Below are 17,912 nucleotides of genomic sequence, written 5' to 3'. Positions count from 1 at the left end.
CCGTTTAGTAAAAAAACAGTGTGCCATTTGGGACAACACTACATACATGTACTATCCTGTTGAGTGTGTAAGTGCATAAGTACATAGCACATTTGGGACGCAGCTAAAGGCTTTTATCCTCACAAACCGCACGGACGTAAATGCGTCTGACTGTTGTGATTGGCTAAAGCAGACGTCTCACGTCAACACGTTCTAGACGTGCACGCGCTTATTACGGCAATCTTCCTTCTGCATTCACACAGCGCAGCATTCCGGCAAATTGCCGGTAATCTTACAACTTCTCTTTCCAGAAAATAGCCAGAACGAATTCACCGGTATTTTCAAAAAGGACCTGTTCACACATACAACATACAAAAAAGGTCTGTATGTGTGAAAGGGGCTAATATCACTCAACGGATAGGAGACTATGCAGAAGACATCAGTGAGCAAATCAAGGCAAAACTAGTGTAACTCCATGCTGTTATAAATGAGATTGTCTTTGTTTTTACTGTAATACGTTCATTATAAAATGTAAAATAAATGTTGCTGCATTAGTTAACTCAAAGCAAAGTTTTCTACTTATTATTAAATATTATTAAATAAATTAGAAAGTTTCCTATGGCAACTATATTTACCTGCGGCCCACTAGCCTCAATCAAGCCCCTTCAAGTTTGGGCACCCCTGATTTAGCGGAACCATCAAGACCAAAACTGAACATTTATATTTCAAGAGACGGTTCATCCAAAAAAGAAAATCTGTCATCATTTTCTCACCCTTGGGTTGTTTCGAATCACTGTAAAAATGGCTTTGATGTCTTCCGCTTCAGATTAGAGTACATGTTTACTGCAATATGATACTTGCGTGTTCCACTACTGACTCTAATGGCAATTCATGGTACTGCCCATAGTAAAGCACATCTGGATGACCTGATGAGAAAGAGAAGGCATAGACGAACAAAATCATTTAAACAGATTCTTGGTGAAGAAAAGTATTCTTAGTGCTTCATACGATTAAAGCTGACTGACTGAAGTCACAGGGAATGTTTTGAGAATGCTTATGTTCCTTTCTGGACCTGAGTGTCTCTGTATTGTTGCGGTCTATGGAGGATGAGAGAGCTCCAGGATTTCATCTAAAATATCTTCATTTGTGTTTTAAAGATGACCAATTGAACAAGAAATGTTTGTTTGGAGGGGGGGTAAAACAAAATTGTGAGCTATGCTCCATAGCTAGCTAACTAAGGTTAAGATATTAAACACATCATGAGCTGAGTGAATCATTATTTACATACATAATAGGCACACTTTAAGATTTATTCTAATTTGCGTTTAAAAAAAAAACAACGATTTTGGGGGATTGAAATGACAAAATGGTAAGTAATAAATAACAGAATTTAATTTTGGGTGAACTAACCTTATTAAAAAAATCATTAAAAAATTAGTGAATCGTTTTAAAACCTTCTTTTTTTCTGTGTTATGTCCCTTTTATTTGTATTTTATTTTTTTATTTATTTATTTTTTTTCTGTTTCGTCTTTATAATTGCTGTTGCTTTCTGTATCGCTCTATGTCGCTTTAAGAAAAGAAAAATATAATATTCAAAAAAAAAAAATTTGTGAATCGTTATATCCAACCCAGGCTTATTGCGGATACATATTCAGGTCTACATTTCTAGGGACATTGAAATATGTAACCAGAGGTTCGTCTTCTCGCAGTTTTTGTTTTTGCAAATCCACCAGAGATCGATGTGTACACTTTTTGATAATCTTAAATTTCTCTAGTGTATCCTCTTCTGCATAAATCCACCAGAGGGCGCAATATACACTTCAGCCGACCAGGCCAGTTTGCTGTCGACTGACTGTGCCATCCACCACCTTCCCTAAACCCAACCGATAGTGTCATCAAAACCAATCTAGAAAAAAAGCAGTTGTGACCACGTGATTTCACCACCTTTTCAGCCTTCTGTTTGCTTAATAATAAATTTTTTTTTGTAGTTGTTTTTGTTTTACCTGGTTTCTGGAACAGTTCTTCATCGGACTTGAACCCCGTCATCTCGGTGAACACTGCTCTACGTCCCAAGTCCGCCAACATACCCGGCAAGCCACTGTGCAAACTGGTAACAACGAAAAAGCTGTAAGCGGCGTCATCCTGCCCCATAGAGTTTGTTTTGCATACAAAATAACCAGACATACCTCGCTCATAGTACATAATTCGAGCTCTCCAGAAATGTATATGGGGGTACGAATCCACAATGAGCCTGTGCTGGTTATATCCCTACATAATACGGATTCTTTCAACTCATGGTTCAGAACTAAGTAGGATGAGAGAGCTCCAGGATTTCATCTAAAATAAGTTAATCTGATGATGAAGGAAGGTTTCAGGGGATTGAAACGTCATAATGGTGAAATCAAATGAATCAAATGTGATCGGAGTGAATCGCTATCTCTATTAATAAAAGGAACACTTTAAACTCTGCTGGATGTTTCAGAACTGAGCATGTCTGTAAAAATAGCAGTTGATGTATAATATGCAAAACAATATTAAAGATACACAAAATAAAAGCTGCAATATATTCCACACATCCTCAATTCTGTACGTCTACTCTTCTGGGTTTCTATGTTTAGATGACACACTAGGAAACAGCATGTCGCTTTCTAAAGACGAGTCGCTACCCAGCCCTGCGATGCGGCTGCGCAGTAGTATGAGAGCTCCAGGATTACATCTAAAATATCTTGATTTGTGTTGTGAAGATAAACAAAGGTTTCAGGGGATTGATACAACATAATGGTAATTAATAACACAATTTATTGAGGGGGGGGACTAAATCAAGTCGCTATACAGAGTTGCAATGTGGCTGCGCAGTAGGATGAGAGAGCTCCAGGATTACATCTAAAATATCTTCATTTGTGTTTTGAAGATGAACGAAGGTTTCGGGCGGATTGAAATGACATAATGGTGAGTAATTAATAACAGAATTTATTGGGGGAAACTAAAACTGGTCGCTACTCAAAACTGCAATGCGGCTGCGCAGTAGGATGAGAGAGCTCCAGGATTACATCTAAAATATCTTCATATGTGGTTTGAAGATGAACGAAGGTTTCAGGGAGTTGAAACTTCATAATGGTGAAATTAAAGCCATGAATCAAACTTGATCTGAGTGAATCACTTTACATAATAGGAACACTTTAAACTCTGCTGGATGGTTCAGAACTGAGCATGTCTTTAAAAAAAAACTGCTGTCGAATAATACATAATACAATATTCAAGATATAAAAAAAATAGAAGCTGCTTCATATTCCACACATCCTCAATTCAGTATGTTTACTCTTCTGGGTTTCTATGTTCAGATGACACACTAGGAAACAGCACATCACTTTCCAACGACAGGTCGCTGCCCAGCCCTGCAATGCGGCTGCGCAGTAGTATGAGAGCTCCAGGATTACATCTAAAATATCTTGATTTGTGTTGTGAAGATAAACAAAGGTTTCAGGGGATTGATACAACATAATGGTAATTAATAACACAATTTATTGGGGGGGACTAAATCAAGTCGCTATACAGAGTTGCAATGTGGCTGCGAAGTAGGATGAGAGAGCTCCAGGATTACATCTAAAATATCTTAATTTGTGTTCTGAAGATGAACGAAGGTTTCGGGGGGATTGAAATGACATAATGGTGAGTAATTAATAACAGAATTTATTGGGGGAAACTAAAACAGGTCGCTACTCAGAACTGCAATGCGGCTGCGCAGTAGGATGAGAGAGCTCCAGGATTACATCTAAAATATCTTGATTTGTGTTGTGAAGATAAACAAAGGTTTCAGGGGATTGATACAACATAATGGTAATTAATAACACAATTTATTGGGGGGGGCGGGACTAAATCAAGTCGCTATACAGAGTTGCAATGTGGCTGCGCAGTAGGATGAGAGAGCTCCAGGATTACATCTAAAATATCTTCATATGTGGTTTGAAGATGAACGAAGGTTTCAGGGAATTGAAACGTCATAATGGTGAAATCAAAACCATGAATCAAACTTGATCTGAGTGAATCACTTTACATAATAGGAACACTTTAAACTCTGCTGGATGGTTCAGAACTGAGCATGTCTTTAAAAAAACTGTTGTCGAATAATACACAATACAATATTCAAGATATAAAAAAAATAGAAGCTGCTTCATATTCCACACATCCTCAATTCAGTACGTTTACTCCTCTCGGTTTCTATGTTCAGATGACACACTAGGAAACAGCACATCACTTTCCAACGACAGGTCGCTGCCCAGCCCTGCGATGCGGCTGCGCAGTAGGAAGTGAGTCCTGCGCTGGAGCAGCCGCTGTTGTTCCTGCTTGAGCTCTACGTAGGAGCGGGAAAAAGTGTGGAAGATGGAGGTTACCGGGAACGCCATGAGCAGGATCCCACTGAGGATACTGCTAAGTGCTACCACCTGTCCTGGGATACTGCGCGGCACCATATCTCCATATCCAACCGTGGTCATTGTAATAACAGCCCACCAGTATGTGGCAGGGATGCTACTGAACTCCCTCGTGGCTGCGGCTTCGTTTTCAATCAGGTAGAGCAGTGGGGAAAAAAGCGCTATCGCGACGCAGAGGAATAGCAGGAGTAAACCGAACTCTCGTGTACATCTACGCGCTGTCAAACCAAGTGTTTGGAGTCCCAGCGAGTGTCTTGCCAGACGCATAACGTAGAGGATCCGCAGCGCCCGCAGAACACGCAGCACAAGGCCCACTTTGTCCAGGTAACTGCTGCCCGAGCCTAGGCGCTTCTCCCCCGTGGAGGTGCTGTCCACCACCAGCGTGATGTAGTAGGGCAGGATGGCGATGACGTCGATTAGGTTGAGCGGCCGGCGGAGGAAGGCAAGCTTGCTGCGATCCTGGATGAAGCGCAGAGTGAACTCCAGCGAGAACCAGGCCACGCACACCGTCTCCACGATGAAGATGTTGTAGCACATCTGAGAGCATTTGCCCTGGAATACAAAAGGAGAGAGCCAGAATTATTCATCCTCCTGTGAATTGCTTTTTTTTCTTCTTTTTCAAATATTTCCCAAGTGATGTTTAACAGAGCAAAGAATTTTTCGCTGTATTTCCTATAATATTTTTTCTTCTGGAGAAAGTCTTATTTGTTTTATTTTGGCTAGAATAAAAGCAGTTCCATTTTTTTAAACACCATTTTAGATAAAAAATTATTAGCCTCTTTAAGCTCTATTTTTTTAAATAGTCTACAGCAGTGGTTTTCAAAGTGGGGGTCGGGACCCTTCGAGGGGTCACGGAACAATAGGGGGGGGGGGGGGGGGGGGTCGCCTGGTGATTTCCAAAAATCTACTTATTTTTATGAAACCATAAGAATTCCCATATTTTATCCATAACCTACTGAAAAGAAAAAAAAATAGTCGTTTATAGTTACTATATAGTTACTCTAGTAGCTTATAGTTAATAGTTCTATTGGATTGCGACCCCTGGGGTAATTACATTATATTAAAGACACAGCAATAGCGTCAGATGCAGCAGACTGATATTATACCACCAGTTTAAACTTTCTGGCACATTTACAGCACTGACATACATTAAAAAATTAAATTAAATAGACTTGGGTCTATTGGTGCGTGTGCGCCATTGCAAGCAGGGATTCTGTATTTATAATAGCCTCAGAGGATATTGGGGGTCGTGAGTCACTGGCATTGTCATTTTGGGGGTAGCGGGCGGAAAAGTTTAGGACTACAGAACAAACCATCCTTATGAAATAACTTCCCTAATTAACCTAGTTGTGCCACTGCATAGCTGTAGATGTGTTAAAAAATAATATATATATATATATATATATATATATATATATATATATATATATATATATTTTTATATATATATATATATATATATATATATATATATATATATATATATATATATATATATATATATATATTTTATATATATATATATATATATTGTATACACACACACAAAGTTGAAGTCAGAACTATTAGCCATCTTTTGATTTTTCTTTTCTTTTTTAAATATTTCCCAAATGATGCTTAATAGAGCAAGGAAATTTTCACAGTATGTCTGATAATATTTTTTCTTTTGGAGAAAGTCTTATTTGTTTTATTTCGGCTAGAATAAAAGCAGTTATTAATTTTTTAAAACCATTTTTGGGACAAAATTATTAGCCCCTTTAAGCAAAATTGTTTCCTGATAGTCTACAGAACAAACCATCATTATACAATAACTTGCCTAATTACCCTAACCTGCCTAGTTCACCTTATTTACCTAGTTAAGCCTTTAAATGTCACTTTAAGCTGTATAGAAGTGTCTTAAAAAATATCAAGTAAAATATTATTTACTGTCATCATGGCAAAGATAAAATAAATCAGTTATTAGAAATAAGTTTTTTAAAACTATTATGCTTAGAAATGTGCTGAAACAATTTTCCCTACATTAAACAGAAATAGGGGGAAAAAATAAACAGGGGCGCTAATAATTCAAGGGGGCTAATAATTCTGACTTCAACTGTATATATATATATATATATATATACATATACATATATATATATATATATATATATATATATATATATATATATATATATATATATATTTTATATTTATATATATATACATTCACACACACACACACACATACATACATACAGTTGAAGTCAGAATTAGTAGCGCCCCCTTAATTATTAGCCCCTTCTTTTGCTTGTTTATTTTTCCAATTTCTGTTTAACGGAAAGAAGTTTTTTTTTAACACATTTCTAATCAAAATAGTTTTAATAACTCATTTCTAATAACTGAAATATTACATAATATTTTACTTCACATTTTCAAGACACTTCTAAACAGCTTAAAGTGACATTTAAAGGCATAAATAAGGCCAATTAGGTTAAATAGGCAGGTTAGGGTAATTAGGCGAGTTATTGTATAATGATGGTTTGTTCTGTAGACTATCGGAAAAATATAGCTTAAAGGGGCTAATAATTTTGTCCCTAAAATGGCTTTTAAAAAACTAAAAACTGCTTTTATTCTAGCTGAAATAAAACAAATAAGACTTTCTCCAGAAGAAAAAATATTGTCAGACATACTGTGAAAATTTCCTTGCTCTGTTAAACATCATTTGGGAAATATTTAAAAAAGAAAAAAAAATTAAAGGACTTCAACTGTATATATAGCTCATACTTTTTTGTAGCCGGACTCCTGACACCTGCTGACTTTCATTAAGAGCTCAAACAGCTAAAACCTCCTAATCATCAAGTATATTAATACATATTTTCCGTATCAGAGTGTTCAACCAAAGCTTGAGGCTGGATAAATGTTGATGGGTTTTGTATTTTGGGTGTAACAAAAAAAAGTAGTTGTACTACTGCTAGTAGACCACTAGAGGAAGACAGTGGTTCATGGAAACACATCCTTCCTCAATACATCTCAAGAACTTTTGCAGCACTTTATTACTATTTCACCTCATACCTCCCTGTGTCTTTTTCGTTCTCATTAAATCCCAGGATTGCACCTTTAACACTAACAAAATGTGTTGATTGTGGAGCAGTAAATGTGAAAACACTGCCAGTGAAACTGAACATTACACCCTATTTAATAAATATTGATTGCATGCTTCCATAATGAAACTTAAGTTGATATCAGAACTATTTGCATATTGGCATTATGTGTTTATTCAAATGGTCACACTTTACTATAAGGTTATATTAGTTAATGGTAGTTAATGATAACATGACAACCAATACTGTTATATCTATTTTTAATTAGTATTATTGTTTGGGTATACTTATTCAATATATATATATATATATATATATATATATATATATATATATATATATATATATATATATATATATATATATATATTTGTGTGTGTGTGTGTGTGTGTGTGTGTGTGTGTGTGTGTGGTTAAATAAGTGTAGCTATTTTGAGGTAACATTCATTCTTTCATTTTCTTGTCGGCTTAGTCCTTTTATTAATCCGGGGTCGCCACAGTGGAATGAACCGCCAACTTATCCAGCAATTTTTTACGCAGCGATGCCCTTCCAGCCGCAACCCATCTCTGGGAAACATCCACACACACATTCACACACACACACTCATATGCTACGGACAATTTAGCCTACCCAATTCACCTGCACCGCATGTCTTTGGACTGTCATACGTTATTATTATTACTGTTGGGGGTGAAAAAAATATCATTATAATCTACTTTATTATTATTATTAATATTCTGACTAATGCTTAAGTTGAGTGTTTGATTTAAGTTGAGTATTCAAAGTTTTTTGTGTTTATTTGTTGTTGTCTCAGTGTATTTATGTGTCTTTTGTGTTTGTTCCTTAGTGGTTAATTTTCTTTGTTGTTTATCTGTGGGTTTTTTTTTGAAGGGGGGATGTTATCCTATGATTATATATTGGATCTGTGTTGTTATTATAATACATCCTCAGGATGGATGAGGTTAAAGGGTTAAGAATTATTCATTTGAATGTTAGAAGCCTTGTGAGCAAAATTGAAGTATATTATGAAGTATATTATGTAATGACGGTACTCCTATGGATGAAGTTGATACGATTAAATACTTCGAAGTATGGCTTGATTCTGAACTTTCCTTTAAATCACATATTAATCATAATGTAAGTAAAGTCAACCTTGGAATTAGTATCTTCTATCGGTCTAGGCATTGTTTTTCATTTAGTGTTCGCAAGAAACTTTCTCTTTAACTTATTTTGCCAATGTGTGAAGTGAAGTTTCATAAACTATTTTCGAAAGGAGCACGTGATATGATTGAGCACTGCTGGCCACTCATCTGTAATTAGTAATAATCCAATCAGAGTGATCCTAGCTTACTATAAATGGATCATTTCTCCTTATTGCTCTATCTTCATTTTGGAGGAATCCCCCCTTCCACCCCATCTCCTCCTTTTTCTCCCATCTTATAAATGGGGAGCTATCGAGACCTACCTGATCTCAGATCCCCTGATATGCTTATTGAAGGCAGTGGTCCTGGGCTCAAATATCTCCGAGCTCAGGGTCCTCTCCCGGGACAGCATACCAAACCTGCTTTAAATGCCAAGAATATCTAAGTGGGAACTCTTAAAATTAGATCTTGCTCCCCTTAATAAGGCATATAATAGACTTTGCGGATTTGTTCTGGGTTGGTCTTTTATACACAAATGTCTGGTTTTTAAGGAGTTCTGTCTGGGGGAGCTCGATTAGCCGGACATCTCTGCTCGGCGCTTTTGATTTATTTTAGTTTGTGTTTGGATCATGAGCTCAGTACACTACCATAGACGCATCATTGTTTAATGTATGATCTGTTGCAGTGGCCATCTTTGCACACAAGACGACATATTCACTGGCTTCAATTTATATTTAAACGTATTCATTTTTAGTATCCTTAATTTTTACAACAATATTTGGTATTTTTTTCCTTAAATTATCAAGTTAGACATTCTGTTCAGACTTATTTTTTTGTTTCTCGTTGTAAAAAATCTATGAGTAAAAGAGCGTTTATGTTGAAGGCTCCAACAGATTGGAAGAATTTAATCCATTACATCATTTAAGGGCTTTTAGCAAACTTTGTTATCATATTTTCCTTTAGATTGTACTTGTTTTTCCTGAGGATGGTTCTATTTATTTGGTGATTCGATTCACTGATATGTAAATAGTTTTTGTACTACGTGTATATATACATATGTGTATGTATACTACTCGACCCTCGCCCCAGCTCCAACCCATCACGGGGAAACACCCATACACCCTCATTCACATTCAGATTCAGATTCACCAGTACCACATGTTTTTGGACTTGTGGGGGAAACCGGAGCACCCGGAGGAAACTCACACGAATGTGGGGACAACATGCAAACTCCACACAGAAATGCCAACTGACCTAGCCGAGGCTTGGACCAGTGACCTTCTTGCTGTAAGGCGACAGCACTACGTACTGCGCCACCTGTTCATTATTTAGTTCATGTCAACTTACAGCATAGTAACTAATGTTAACAAGCGTGACTTTGGATGTTAATAATACATTAGTAAATGTTGAACTATTATTAATAAATAAATGCATGCACGGTTCACTATTAGGTCCTGTAAGTATAATGTATAATGTTATAAGTAAATATATTACCTAGTGAAACCTTACTGTAAAGTGTGACCATTCAAATAACTATTATTATTATCATAAACCTCTACTCTAAATATCAACAGAAATCCAGATGAAGGCAATGCTAAAATATTTAACAGTACTATTCAGATTTCTCAGAAAGTACTGTAGACAAAATGATTAAATGTGCGGGGAAAATTCCTACAGTTTCTTTCCCCCTCATGTCAGATTGCTATAAATAGCCTGTGCCACGCACAACGAACATAATTGATGAAAATGGGAGCCTTTGTCATGGCGTTGCTACAGTATGTTGCCTAATTGAATTGAATTTGCAATGCTCTGTTTTCCTCTGTTCCAGGAGCAGCCATTTTCATTATTCCAGTGACTGATGTGAGCCGAGACAATGGACGTCTTAATTCGATTAGCGAAAGGGCTGGTTTTAAAGTGCCAGTCGGTCTAATTGCCCGTATTATTTCTGGAAAAAGATGACCTTTGCTTTAGCGGAAGCGTATATGCTGGAACAGATGTCATTTGGTTTTTGAGTCTGGTTGACTGTAAACTTGAATGCAAGTGTGCTGGATCCTGCTCTTTATTAATGCAGAGATGAGCCTCAGACACCTGGGCCCGGTTTTTCAAAAGGTTTAATCCGGATAAAATTGATCCAGATTTAGTAATCCTGTTTTTGCGATCCGTGATCACGTAATCCAGCTTACTTTTTGAGCCAGTTTTTCAAAGCAACATCGGACTGGATCAATCTGATCCGGATAGGAACATTTCAGGATCACTAAATCTGGATAACTAGTGCTCAAACAGGATAGGAAATCACAATGTAGAACTATAGATATGTAAAGAGCGAAAAGTAGAATAGTCAGCGTGGGGTCAATATAACTTTATTTTTATTTGAAATGAAAACTAAAATGTTTTAATAATTATTAAAATAATAATAATAATAATAAATAATAAAAACAAGAAAAACCCCACCCCATCCTCTTTCAGCAGTCCACTCATCTGAGACCTATAACACTGTACATTGAGGATATTTATAATAAGTTTCAAATATAGATGTAAATAAAAAAAAGACTTAATGTCAAAAACTCCACAATAAGTTCAGACTTCCTCATCTGATGTGGAGAGAGCAGCTTGTCTGAGCGTAGCCTTTAGGAGGCGAATCTCAAGTCATTGGCCTTGGTTTGCTGCAGTTTGGTTAGAGTCAGTTGTTCCTCTGCCAGACGAAGCTGTGCTTCTGCCCAGTCTCTTTTTGCAATTGTTGAAAGTGATTTCAAAAATCAGCGATTGCCATTCTTTGCAAATTTTTTTTGTTATTTTGTAATCATTGCATGCATCGCTAATAAATATTCTAAAAAGAAAAATATTTTTCATTGTGATGAATATATATATCAATTAGTGACAGAATAAAATTGATTGTTTTTGGTCAGTTTTGACAGCTGTTTGGGGGATTATTTTATGAGGCCAAACTCTGTACTTTGCTGTAGGCCTATACTGAAAGGCTAAATACATTAAAGCCTATACTCACTATAGCCTGACAGATGAACAAATAAAATTAAAACCTTATGAATAAATAGTATATCTCGTAAGATACTGCATGATCCAAAAATAGTATTATTTAATACATTTTTTAAGTTTTCATTACATTTTGGACAGGAAATCCACGCTAAATCCAACCTTCTGATGGGATCAGTTTAATCCAGGTTTTTTGGATCAGATTGATCCAGATCCTACAAAAAAAGGTCTGAAAAACCCAAACTAAAGGTTTGATCCGGATCAAAACCAAGATTTGATTACGTGATCTAATCCGATTACATAATCCGTTTTTTCTTTTGAAAAACCCATTTTCAAGATTTGATCCAATCCCTTATCCAAAATCCTAGTGGATTACTTTTGAAAAACCGGGCCCTGGAGATCATTTTCCAGTGAACTTAAAGAGCTTGATCAGCTGGTGCACATGTGTTTGATTTCCAAATAAACTCTTCATGAAGGTAGATCTTCTGGATCAAACATGAATTAAGTATTTTAGTTACACTATTGGGACAATTTTGTGTTAAAAAGACAGCTAGTAGACATTAAACATTATGAAAGCCCATTTCCGTCAAGTACGATGAAAAAGAAGCCTTAAAATGTAAAAATTAGAACATTAAAAGTTGAAATTGTGACTTTGATAGTTCAAACTGTACGAGTTACTTCAACTTTGAATTCCAGATTTAAACTAATCCAGTTTAATTTCTTACACAGGCTTTATTATACTTCATCCAGATTACACAAATGAAGATTATAGAAGATGGTATAGAAGAAGGTACATTTTTGCATTCTACATGGCTGTGCCCTAAAGTGAAAGTGTTGTGGGTACAAGTATGCAATATTCACAGATTCATGAATCACAGATTCATGGAATTGATTTTCCATTGGATCCAGAGATATGTTTATTGGGCAATTACACAAATTCTGACCTCCAACATAATTATGCTATTAAACTTACTGAAATGTTGCTGACAATAGCTAAAAAATGCATTGCTTTAAAATAGAAAACAGACATTGATGTACCAATTTTACTGAGGATCTTAAAAGTTTGCAACTGCATACCATTGGAGGAGATTACATATTCTTTGAGAGGAAAGGATGAAGTATTAAAAAAAATTGGAATTCATTTTTGAATTATATTAAAACAGTAGCACTTCATTTGATTTGACAATTTTTTCCCCACTGGTTTATACTGTATCTGCTCCCTTTTTATTTATTTATTTATTTATTTTTTTTACTTATTTATTTTATATACTGTATGTTTTACTTTAGTTGTTTGCTGCTTTGTTTTGATGTTCTGTATTGTTAACTCTTGAAAAAGCTCAATAAAAATATATAATTATAAAAATTGTACGATAAAGTGAAATTTTGGCTCACTAAATAAAAATTAGTTTAAATTACAAGATGAAAAATTCTAAATTATGACTTAAAATGTCTAAGTTTTTACTTAAAATTATGATAAAGGTATAAGAATCACAGTTTCTCACTATGAGATGTTAAGTCATAATTTTGACTTGCCAAGTAATACATTTAACTATTTAATGTCTCAATTTCAACTTTTTTTCTACATCAATGGTATTTTTAAGAATATTTTTGTTTAATAAAGTGTATATACAGCAATTTTAGCTTGTTTTGACACATAAAAAAAATTGTGGCAAAGAAATAATTAGTTTGGTGTGGCCAGAGAAAAAAAAAAGGTAAACCCTTAGTGCTGAGCCCTAAAAAGTCATGTGAAATAAATTTAAAAAAGTTAAGGAGGCATATTGGCATAACACAATTTAAATCAAGTAATTTTAGCATGCAAAAGTCAAATTTATGCATATAAAATATATTTTCCCAACAAAAAAATTGTGGCTAGTGATAAAAAAAGTTAATGTCAAGCCCTGTATCTATATATATATATATATGTGTGTGAAGTTTGCATGTTCTCCCAGCGTTTGCGTGGGTTTCCTCTGGGTGCTCCGGTTTCCCCCACAGTCAAGACATGTGGTACAGGTGAATTGGGTAGGCTAAACTGTCCATAGTGTAAGAATGTGAATGAGTGTGTGTGGATGTTTCCCAGAGATGGGTTGTAGCTGGAAGGGCATCCGCTGCTTAAAACATGTGCTGGATAAGTTGGCGGTTCATTCCGCTGTGGCATCCCCGGATTAATAAAGGGACTAAGCCGAAAAGAAAATGAATGAATGATATATATATATGGGGCAGCACGGAGGCGCAGTGAGTAGCACAATCACCTCACAGCAAGAAGATCGCTTAATCGAGCCACGGCTGGGTCAGTTGGCATTTCTGTGTGGAGTTTGCATGTTCTCCCCATGTTTGTGTGCTTCCTCCGGGTGCTCCAGTAGTCCAAATACTGTGGTATAGGTGAATTGGGTAAGCTAAATTGTCCGTAGTGTAAGTATGGGTGTTTCCCAGTGATGGGTTGCAGCTGGAAGGGCATCCGCTGGGTAAAACATATGCTGGATAAGTTGGCGGTTCATTCTGCTGTGGTGACCCCAGATTAATAAAGGGACTAAGCCAAAAAGAAAATGAATAAACGAAAAAATTATTTATATGATATATATTTTATGTATTAATGCTGAATTAAACCCAAAATTGGACTCCAAATGCATACTCACAGTCTCCTCCTCCTCCCTCATGGCAGGCATGGTGCTTATGGACAGATTGATGGCTGTTATTGTGACGAACAGGACCGACAGACAGGCGAAGATCTTCCCTGGCAGCCCTGAGTGCGGTTTCTCCACCATGTCCCTCAGTTTCCCCATGCAGCGTCCCAGACGAGACTCCCTGGCCAAACCACTCTCGCTGTCGTCTTCATCCTCCTCGTCCTCCTCCGCCACGCGCTCCAGCTCATCACACTCCTCCACCCGCTGCAGGAGCCTCCGCCGACAGCACCACTCCAGACTCTCCTCTGGGACACCCCAGTACAGCAGCTCCTCCTGGAAGGACAGAGCACACATCTCCCGCAGAGAGCGCAGTTTCCCGGCGCGTAGGAAGGTCAGGATAGTGCGAAAGGCACAGGGACTCCGGTCGAAAAAGAACTCGTTGTGGACCACGTCATAATCATCGCATATGTGCATGATTTCGTCGAAAGTGCTGCACAGACGCAACTGGCCCAAACGTGATAGGGGGAAATCCTCCAGAGTGGTCCAGGGGAACTGGTAACGCAGGCCGCCAACATTGATGATGACGTGCAGCCGCTGAGCGCAGGACGGCAGGCTGGCGTCGGGATGGAGGGCATCGGTGAAGTTTGGGTCGGTTGGAGGCAGCCGCTGCGCCCGTTTGTAATAAACCCCCTTGAGGGCCTCCTGCTCGTGGACGGGTGGAGCGTTCAGAGAGGTGTCAGAGGTGCAGCTCAGTGCGCTGTAGTCATAATCCGAACCATCGCCTGCCAGTAAAGTCATCTTTCAGCTCAGTCACATGCCGGAGTCCAGAGCGTCCTCTCACAGAGTGACCTGAGCAACAAGATGGACAGCACATTACTGAACACACATTACAGAGGATAAGTCTGTCTGTCCATCTCCCTAGGCCATTCTTCCATCTATAAAGCCATTCATTCATTCATTCATTCATGTATGCTTGATCTGTTCATCCATCCATACATCTATCTTGGTGTATACATCAATATCCTTTTATCTATCATTCATCTGTTTCTATACACCTATCAATCTGCTCATCCATCTATTCACCCATTTTTCTATCTATCTATCTATCTATCTATCTATCTATCTATCTATCTATCTATCTATCTATCTATCTATCTATCTATCTATCTATCTATCTATCTATCTATCTTAAATGCATATATTGTTTGATCAGCATCTTATCTATCCATCCATCCATCCATCTAAATAGTTTTATATATAAATATAGCAAGGTTTGAGACTCTACACTCATGTAAAGTTTGTATCTATCTATCTATCTATCTATCTATCTATCTATCTATCTATCTATCTATCTATCTATCTATCTATCTATCTATCTATCTATCTATCTATCTATCTATCTATCTATCTATCTATCTCTATCTATCTATCTATCTATCTATCTATCTATCTATCTATCCATCCATTCATTTATTTATTAATCCGTCCCCATTCATCCAACCCCCATTGATCCATCTATTATCTATACTTTCATCCATCTATCCATCTGTCTATCAATCCATCCGTCCATATATCATTGATCAATCCATGTATCTATTCATCCATTTCTCAATCTATTCATCCATCCATCCATCTATCCATTCATCATTGATCTATCCATGAACCCATCTATTATTTACATATTCATCACTCTGTCCATCCATTCATGCATCCATCCATCCATTATGTATACATCTCTGAATCTGTCCAACTATCTGTTTACAATGCATCTCTCTATGTCCATCCATCCATCCATCCATCCATCCTTCCACCTATCCACCTGTTTTATCTTTACATCTCTCAATCTGTCCGTCTATCCATACATCCATCCACCATTAATCTATCCATACATCCATTCTATCTATTATCTAAACATCCATCCATCCATCTGTCTATCAATCTATCCATCTAACTATCCATTCATCCTTCCATCCATATATCATTGATCTATCCATGCATCTGCTATCTATTACCTAAACATTCATCAATCCATCCGTCCATCTGTCCATCCATCCATCCATCCATCCATCCATCCATCCATCCATCCATCCATCCATGATTGATCTATCCATGAATCCAATTTGTTTATATATCCATCCATCTTTCAATCTGTCCATTCATCTGTTATCTATGCATCTCTCAATTTGCCCATCCATCCATCCATCCATCCATCCATCCATCCACCATTGATCTATCCATGCATCTATCGATCCATCCATTCTATCTAATTTTTATGCATTCATCCATCCTTCCATCTATATATCATTGATCTATCCATGCATCTGTTATCTATACATCCATCCATCCATCCTTGTCTTTGATCTATCCATAAATCCATCTATTATTTATACATCCACCCATCTGTCCATCCATCCATTCATCTGTTTTCTATACATCTCTCAATCTGTCCATTCATCTGTGCATCCCTCAAGTCCATTCTATCCATCTAGAAAAAAGCTCTATCTATATATCCGTCCGTCTAACCATCCATCCTTCCATCCATCCGATCCTGCACATAAAATATTGTCAACTTTCCTAAATTTCAAGAGATTTAATGTTAAGCTTAAAATCTCAAGAACTCCTTTATTCATACGTGTGGTACAGCTTGTGTATTGTTATAGTGTTGATTGCATTGCATTTTAATGGACAAGACTGATATTATCAATAAATCAGTAGTAAGTGATTTTTAAATAATGTTAACATATTTTTATGGTTAAAAGTAAATATCTGGCCTAGTTTACTTACGTTGTGAGTGCCTCAATGTCTTGTATATTAAATATGATAAAAGAAATTCCTAAATTTTCCTTAGAAAACTCAATGTGACAAAATGTTAGTGGCACATTCAACCAAGCAAGCCAATTTTAGGACAAACAAAAAGCACTATAAAACAGAAGAATGAACTCGGCCACTAAAATGAAAGACCTATCCGGAAGAGGTAACAAGATGAAGCAAATGCTATTATAATAAGTGGCTGCCCGCGAGATGTTCGCCTCGGCTGATGACATCACTCATGTCCCTTTTCCTCCGTAATGCACTAAAAAGGACTTTCTAATGGACAGAAACCTCCCGGGTTCAGCTAATCAATAATCCTCTGTTTACTTTTTTAGAGAGGGAAGGCCTGAGATTTTAAATCCAGTAGAGTGCAGTGGTCAATTCCACTGGCATTTTGGCTGGCTGTTTTGATCACACACACTGTCCAGCAGTGTTATTATGATTACTATAATAGAAAAAAATCTATCCATCTATCTATACATTCAGATATCTATCTATCTATCTATCTATCTATCTATCTATCTATCTATCTATCTATCTATCTATCTATCTATCTATCTATCTATCTATCTATCTATCTATCTATCTTTGCATACAGTCATCGTCCATCTGTCCGTTCATCCATATATCATTGATTTATCCATGCAGCTATCCATCCATCTGTTATCTATATCCATCAATCCATCTGTCCATCCATCCATCCATCCATCCATCCATCTATTCATCTACCATTGATCTATTCATGCATCTATCCATCCATCTATCTATCCATCCATTCTATCTATTATCCATCCATCCATCCATCCATCCAGCCATCTGTCAATTCATCCATCTACACATCTCTCATCCATATATCAT

At 36.8% G+C, this 17,912-nt stretch overlaps 2 protein-coding genes across 3 annotated transcripts in view; both read right to left on the bottom strand.

Moving 5' to 3' along the window:
- mical1 (microtubule associated monooxygenase, calponin and LIM domain containing 1) overlaps positions 1-17,912 on the bottom strand; it is a 508,844-nt gene that overhangs the window by 217,282 nt on the left and 273,650 nt on the right. The window lies entirely within an intron of this gene.
- The window catches only part of kcng1 (potassium voltage-gated channel, subfamily G, member 1), a 53,853-nt gene continuing 39,064 nt past the window's right edge, over positions 3,124-17,912 (bottom strand). Inside the window, exons 2-4 of one of the 2 annotated variants that reach the window (XR_012398422.1) lie at positions 14,256-15,092; positions 4,095-4,961; positions 3,124-3,206 (exon numbers count right to left, since the gene is read on the bottom strand). Coding sequence is in view for 1 of the 2 variants with exons in the window: in NM_001110410.1 (NP_001103880.1) it covers positions 4,182-4,961; positions 14,256-15,041 (1,566 nt within the window). In the remaining variant the exon portion in view is untranslated. 2 annotated transcript variants of the gene reach the window in all.

This window comes from Danio rerio, chromosome 23, assembly GCF_049306965.1.
Source record: "Danio rerio strain Tuebingen ecotype United States chromosome 23, GRCz12tu, whole genome shotgun sequence".
Lineage (NCBI taxonomy): Eukaryota > Metazoa > Chordata > Actinopteri > Cypriniformes > Danionidae > Danio > Danio rerio.
This window is presented reverse-complemented; position numbering and strand designations above follow the sequence as displayed.